The following is a 7659-nucleotide window of genomic DNA, read 5'->3' as shown; positions in this document are numbered from 1 at the left end:
AGAACACAGATTACATACAGGTCAGTCATCAGACATCAGTCTCAAACGGAAATTTTAAAGTCAGAGTTCATTTGGATCGTTAAACCCCAATGCCTTGCAATGCCATGGATTGGTATGAGGAGGAACCATTACAGTGGAGTCCTGTAGCGTAATGGTTAGCGCACTCATCTCACAAGCGAGAGTACCCAGGTTCGATTCCCAGGCAGGGTAAACCTTAGGCAAGTTTCCTTATTCCACATGCCTGTATACCTAGCATTAAGTAGGGTACCAGGTTGTTAGTTGATTGATGGATCGCTTTCCAAGGGAAAAATAAATAATAAAGTGGTCACTCAATCCACATCTGTTTGTGGATGTTGCTGTGTGCAATTGGTTGCTGCATTTTGCTCACAAAATACAGTCAATCCTCTTTCCAATATATTTTGTGAATCTGTTTTGAGACATCTCAACCATGTGATAAGGTGCTATATATAAGCCAGTCCAGAACTGTGTTTTGTTTGACCCTCAACTATTCTTTCTACCCCACATCAGCACCATGATCCACTCTGCCTTGCCCCACTCCGCAACATCACCTGGCTCCGCCCCTGTCTCACACCGCAGGCCACCAAAACCCTCATACACGCATTCATAATATCCAGGCTTGACTGCAAACTCCTTGCTTGTCGACCTGTCAACCTCCTCCTCCCTCCATAGGCTGCAGATCATCCAGAACTCTGTGTGTGGGATGTGGTCTGCAGCATGTGCCTTTGTGCAGATCATCCAGAACTCTGCAGCCCATGTCCTCTCCCGCACCAGGCTCCCTGACCCTATCACCCCCATCCTCGCCCGACTCCACTGGCTTCCCATTACACAGAGGATACAGTTCAAGAAGCTAGTCCTCATCTTCAAAGCCCTCCATGACCTCACTTTCCCTACCTCAGCGACTACCTAACCCCCCACCATCCTGCCCGCTCCGTCCGCTTAGCAGACTCTGGTCTGCTTCATGGTCCCCACCTCGCCCACCCCACCATCGGCGGGTGGGCTTTCTGCCACTCTGCCCCACCCTCTGGAACTCCATTGCACAGTCCCTCCATCTCACCCCCTCCCATGCCTCCTTCAAGACCCATCTGAAGACCCTCCTCTTCGACCGCGCTTTTGATCACACTCCCTCCCCCCTGCCCTCCAGCCTCCCCAATCCTGACCCCCAGCTCGGGTCTGAAACACCGACTGTACAGCGCCTTGGGACATCCTCCCGATGTGAAAGGCGCTATACAAATGTAATTTTGTTGTTGTCTATCAAACATGCAAGGATTGGGATAAGGATTTATTGCCATTGCATGTTTCTAATTTCATTACTGTGTGTGGGATGTGGTCTGCAGGATGTGCCTTTGTGAGACCAGCAAAGGCTGAGGTCAGAAACATTGTGATCTCAGGAGATCATCCACCAGCGAGATAATGAGGATGGGAAAGGAGTGAGGGAAGGGTGGAGGTGGGGGCAACTCCTTTAGCCGACCTCAACCTGCATTGACGTAAAAGAGGAGACAATGAGTGAGGCATCAGAACCCCCTCCCCAGCTTATCTCATTCACAGAAAGGCTGGCACAAGATTCAAGTTTAAAAAAAAATCAGCTTGACCTCGCCTACCCCAGTCTCCCTCCCCACCGTACACACAACAACCTGATTGACAGTCGCCTCCCCTTAGCCTGGAGTTCTCTTCCTTTGTTAGCCAGAGATTACACCAACACGATGACGTGTTGCTGCGGTTTTTTTTTTGTTGGGACGAGTGTGGTCCCGTTTGTCCAGAGACAGCGCTCGCCAGCCACAGCTACAGCCTTTGGCCAGCCCTGACCACTCTGTAGAGAAGGGGCTAGCTTTCCATTCTCTCCCCTAACCCCCAATCTCTCCCTATTACTATTTCCCACCACACCCGCCCAGTCTTTCCAATCATTATCTTTCTCCCCCATCATCATCCGCGCCCCCATCATCTTTTCTCGCAAACCCCCCTGCCCCATCACCTCTCCCCTCCAGGAAGAAAGCCTCCCCCGATCACTCAATGACCCAATTACAACAATACACCAATAAACCTAACTCAGTCAGACAATAGCCCAGCCTCCCTCAGGCAGGCAGCCAGCACCCACATCAGCCACATCACACACCCTGCCAAATAGCCCAAATCCTGCAATTGCAATCTTTTATTTTCCCTGAATTAATCTTAAAAAATATTTTGTTTTAAAAACTCGAAAAGCGAAAACCTCCCCCCACCCCCCCACCCCCCAACCTCCGGGGAGTCTGCAATCTGGTTCCTGCATTGTTCAGTCTGATGTGCAATTTCCTTCATTGTGTCTGATTTTTTTTTCGCAAAAAATCAAGTGGATTCCCTAACCTGGGACTCCACCCTGGGCTGGGCTCATTGCTGATCTGAAGGCTGAGTTTCCCGGCTCAGGGTCCCGGGATCTCGGCTGCTCTGAACCGGGAACGAGCCCAGGGAGCGACGCTCCCGTCATTGTTACAGTCTGCCATCCAGACAAAGGAATAAGTCGGGAGGGAGTGGGTGAGATCTGTCACCAGCCCAGCTGCTCAGTCAATCAGCCTCTTAATATAGAAATGAACTAAAATATCCCAAATAATTACCCTTCCTCCCCTCAATTAGACTCTAATTCCTAATAATCCCTCCAAAACCCAAAACAATAATAAATTGGTCATTTTCAATCCACGACTGTTTGTGGGACATTGCTGTGCGCAATTGGCTGCCGCGTTCGCCCACAAATATACAGTCAATTCACTTTACAGTGCGTTCTGTGAAGCGCTTTGGGATGTCCTCCCAACGTGAAAAGCGCTATATCAAATGCAAGGATTATTATTTATTTTTATTATTAATTGGGGGGAGGAATTAAGAGTCTAAGATGATATCGGGGATGATACCCCCTACCACAATTAGACTCTAATTGCGGAGAGGGTAGGTGTCCTCCCAGCACAGTTTAACATGTGCAATGCACAGCATAGACAGAATAAGATGCTGTTTTCACTCATTTGAGTACTCGGGGGGGGTCTGATGCTTTGAGTAAGGACACATGGGATGTAATTGTCTGACTGAGTCTCTTGCATCCTAATGCTCACGGGGTTTTACTTGCATTCTCTAATGGCGTTTTTTGATATTTGACCGAGTCTTTTGCAATGAGTATCCTACAAAAAGGAGGATTGTAGTATTGTCTTCGGGGAGAGATGATGAAAGTGGGGGGGGGGGGGGATGGGGAAGATAGATGGGGTAAAGATTATGAAGAGAGATTGGCGGTGGGGGGGGGATGATGGAGGGAAGAGATATGGGGAGGTAGATGGGATGAGGGGAAGATGATTTTATTTGGTTTTACCTTAGCTCCGATCTGGTTCCCGCATTGCCCGGTTTGGATGTGCAGAATCTCCCTCATTATTGCTGCTTCGCGAAGATGCCTTTGCAGGTCGCTTGACAAGAGGATGCAGAGACTGGTCGGTCGTCCGGTCGGTGCGAGCTGGGGGAGGGAGTGGGGGGAGGGGGGTTTGGCCAGAGATTCAGCCCAAAGTCCACCCACCCACTTAAGCCCCAATAACAATAATAATAATAATAATAATAATCTGTGCATTTGACCCAACGCCTCGTCACCCCTCTCAAAGCGCTTCGCAGAATACGCCGCACAGCGCGGCGACCGCGTATTCACTGTGCGGGCGGACCGCGGCAGCCGAGCGAGAAAACCCGCCGCCGCCGCCTCCCGAGCGCACGCGCGCGGCCCCGGGTTGGGCGACCGCATTTTTTTTGCGGGTGGGGGATGGGAGTGAGGGGGGGTGGGGGGGGGGGGGGATAGCACGTCAGGTTACCGCTTGCCTCCTGCGAGCAGGAGGGTGACCCAGTTTAGGTGCGGGACCACTGCCCGGCCCCGAGGAAGCTGTTTAAACACAAGCTGTTGTAAGCCGAAGCCCGACAGAGTGGGGCGGTACTAACCGGACAAGCGGCGCTCGCTCTCTCTCTCTCTCTCTCGACGGCGGGCGAGCGAGCTCTGCGGTTTTAGCAGTTGCCCCGCTGCAGGCTCTGGGGTGTCCAAGCCTCGTCTCTTGCCGGCCCCCGCGCTTAACGGTGGGCAAAACGCAAAATGCCGCAGACGCCGAAACGAGAAAACGGAGGGAGCCGGGAAAAGTCGGCAGGTCAGGCAGCGTCTGCGGGGAAAGGAAAGTGAGTCAACCCAGGGTCTGGTCTGGCCGTTCTGGCGAAGGGTCTCGGACCCGAAACGTTGACTCGCTTTCCTTTCTCTGCAGATCCTGACTGACTGGTTGAGTTTTCGCAGTTCTCTCTGTTTTTTGTCTGCGCTCAATAGTCTCAGGGATTATGTGTCCCTCTGGGGTGAGAATGTGCATTCCAATGCCAGACTAAAGGAAATGGTACTCACGTAGAACTCTTCGGTGCTTAAGTTTGGAGACTCGGGAATGGTGATGGAAGGAGGTGTGGTGGACAGCCTAATGTCACCCACAGGGGGGTTAGAATCACAGCTGAGTGAATTGCTGTTAAATATTTGCCTTATTTTTGGGGTGGTATCACAGTGTAGTGGAAGTGTTTCAGGAAAATTATCGTAGTACTCTTCGAGAGACAGGTCGCACTGTAGTACTGAATTTAACAGGAATGCAAATACTACAGCTTTGTGCCAAAACGTGTGTTTTTATCTGCTGGATTTCAGATTATTGACCTGGACTTGAAGAGGAACCAGAATCGAGAGGCTCTGCGTGTGTTACGAAACAGCATAAATCAATCCGGTAAGAAACAGCTGGATCAGGGAGTTAATTATGGAGCAGAAATGAGATGAATGGTGGGATTGAGCTCTGCAATGTGGAGACTCTCTGAAGATAGCACAGATGGTGAAGGATGTTGAAGAGAAGTACATGCTTGTTTGCGTGAGTTTGTAACCACTGACATGCTTTGTCGTTCTGTATTAGGTAACGTGATGGTCTGCTTTGGAAACATGTTTATCAAACTCCCCAAGAGCAGAACCAAGGACATGATTCAGAAAGGTTAGTGCTGTTCTCGGAAATGACTTTAAGCATCCACTAATGACAACAGGTGTGTCAGCCTGGCTCAGTGGTAGCACTATCACCTCTGCGTTAGAAAGATGTGGGTTCAAAGCCACACTTCAGGACTTGGAATCACATAGGAGCTGACACTCCAATACAGTGCTGAGGGTGTGTTACATTGTTGGAGGGGTCGTCCTTCGGATGAGACGTGAAACCGAGGTCCCATCTGTGTCTTCAGGACGTTAAAGACTCCATGGCACTATTCGAAAAGAGAAGGGAGTTCCTCTCCCAGTGTCCTGACCAACAATTCTGCAAATAAACAAGTGGTCCCTCAATCCATGAATGCTTATGGGACACTGCTGTGCACGATTGTCTGTTTTGCCCAAAAGATACACAGTCAATCTACTTTACAGTATATCCCGTGAAGCGCTTTGATACATCTTGACAATGTGTTGATAAAAAATGTCGCAATTCTCCCAATGTTTCAATTAGTAAAGTCAATAGCCATGAAGATAATACTATAATAATATTTTAATAATAATAATCCTTGTGTTTGATAGAGTGCCTTATCGATATACTGTAAAGTGGAGTGACTGTATTTTGTGGGTGAAACTGAAGAGCAATAAATGTCCCAGTTTTGATCCCTGACATATGCTGAGGGTTTTTCTATGTTTGGGAACATAGGCACCATTTTTTTTTAGTTTCTGAAGCCAACGCTTCACTATGAGTGCACTGTGATATGCCATTTTCTGATGGAAGTTTACTATTGTATTTACTCTATTTAACTTAATTGCTTTTGTTCTGTACAGACCAGGAGCAGTTGGATAAAGAAATACAACAGCTGCGTAACCAGCTCAGGACAAAAGTGAATAATTTAAACGAAGCTCAAGGTGATTTCTTACCTCTTACTGTAACATTAGATCTGAATTGTGGCTATATTCAAAACTTTGTGTATGTCTGGAATAATGGTGGGGTGAGGGAGAGAAAGAACACATTTCTTGAGGGAGTAAAAATGACAAGACTCTCCCAGGATACTTATTATAAGCGCACATCTCCACCTTTACTGACCAGTAGAAAGGTGAGAGGGACAGTGGAAGGGAAAACTGCTTAGGGACATGTCAACAATGTGTGATTATTTTTTTCCAAAAAATTTGGATTGTAAAAAATATAAGCAAAGAAAATAAGCTAAAAAGTTAAGTGTTTAATGCCGGGCTGTATTTTGGTGCTATATTGATCCAGCATAACCAACCATATCGTTTTTCCCCCCCACAGGAAAACCTGAGCTCAAAGGGTTCGATCTTTCCCCTCTGACCCCGGATGAAATTCGGGCCATTGGAAAGACGATGAATAGTTAAGAGCTATGCTTCACTTTTAAATTATCCTCGAAGAAACCTGGCTGATGTTGCCGTGATTTGATGATTCGCAATCATTTGGATTCCAGGGCTCACCTTGGTAAAATATAATGGAATCTTTGGAGTCACTCAATCTAAAGAGATCTCTGATGTGGCCTGACCACTGAAAAACACTGCTTCAGAGGAACACGGTGCTGATTTGTGCCAAATGCAGTGCTGTGTGGTATGGACGGAGAGGCACTCGTTCTTGAATATTGAATACTCTGTATTGCTTAAATATTGAGGCTCGAGGGTCTTCTGGCATTAATGTGGATTCGGAAATCGATTCCCTATGGACATCTGTCTTATTTGCCTAACCTTGCTCAGCAGTTTGTATAATAAACCTCACGTATCAGTTAAGACCATTCATTTATTATGACTTATGCAAAGTCTAAAGAATGTCAAACTTGCGGAGAATATAAACTCTTGAATGGCACTTGGGCTGATGTACAACTTAGGCGATTGTACGATTTACCGTAGATCAGACTTTTACTATATTTTTTTGCTATATTAGACCAAATTATTTAAATATTGAGTGCAGAGTTACCACAGGCTCTAATAATCTCTGTTTCCGAAGTGAATGCTAATGCATTCAAACAGACATTTCCTTTTCATAGAACTATACAGCACAGAAGGAGGCCATTCGGCCCATTGTGTCTGTGCCGGCTCTTTGAAAAGAGCTATCCAATTCAATCCCACTCCCCCGTTTTCTCCACATAGCCCTGCAAACTTGTCCTCCCCAAATAATTACCCACATTTTGTGGGAATGTTCCAACAGATTTCCTTCATGGAAATTTCCAGCTGTTCACAAATGAGGATCAAGTGTAAACCGAGCCCGATCCAATCTTGTTGGTACTATGTATTATTATGACCATGTTATTTATTGTAATGTAACAATCTAACATGAAATGTTGATTCACTTCTAAAAGGATCTGTATTGATAAACAAATAAAACTAGCTAAACCGATGATGGGAAATGTAACAACAATAATAAATTGGTCATTTTCAATCTACGACTGTTTGTGGGACATTGCTGTCATTTTCAATCTACGACTGTTTGTGGGACATTGCTGCCGCGTTCGCCCACAAATATACAGTCAATTCACTTTACAGTGTGTTCTGTGAAGCGCTTTGGGACGTCCTCCCGACGTGAAAAGCGCTATATCAAATGCAAGGATTATTACTATTATTAGTCCTGATATGATAGTATTTTTCTGCAGCAGTGAGTCAAGCTGGATAAACTCCAGGTCAGAACTACAGAG

General features: G+C 46.8%; 2 protein-coding genes across 2 annotated transcripts in view; one reads left to right on the top strand and one right to left on the bottom strand.

Moving 5' to 3' along the window:
* The window catches only part of LOC103191424 (tubulin beta chain-like), a 9357-nt gene extending 5880 nt beyond the window's left edge, over positions 1-3477 (bottom strand). The window contains exon 1 of the mRNA XM_007912414.2: positions 3344-3477. Coding sequence (XP_007910605.1) covers positions 3344-3400 — 57 coding nt within the window. The 5' untranslated portion in view covers positions 3401-3477. The remainder of the gene's footprint in view (positions 1-3343) is intronic.
* A 1201-nt stretch (positions 3478-4678) lies between these two features.
* pdrg1 (p53 and DNA-damage regulated 1) lies at positions 4679-7410 on the top strand (the record flags this gene model as incomplete). Its single annotated transcript, XM_007912422.2, is given in 4 exon segments — positions 4679-4751; positions 4932-5006; positions 5816-5896; positions 6279-7410. Coding segments are annotated over 4 exon segments (312 nt in total), but the record flags the coding sequence as incomplete, so codon positions are not given.
* Between the last annotated feature and the right edge of the window lie 249 nt (positions 7411-7659).

The sequence above is a fragment of the Callorhinchus milii genome, unplaced genomic scaffold (genome assembly GCF_018977255.1).
Source record: "Callorhinchus milii isolate IMCB2004 unplaced genomic scaffold, IMCB_Cmil_1.0 Scaffold18, whole genome shotgun sequence".
Taxonomy (NCBI): Eukaryota; Metazoa; Chordata; class Chondrichthyes; order Chimaeriformes; family Callorhinchidae; genus Callorhinchus; species Callorhinchus milii.
This window is presented reverse-complemented; position numbering and strand designations above follow the sequence as displayed.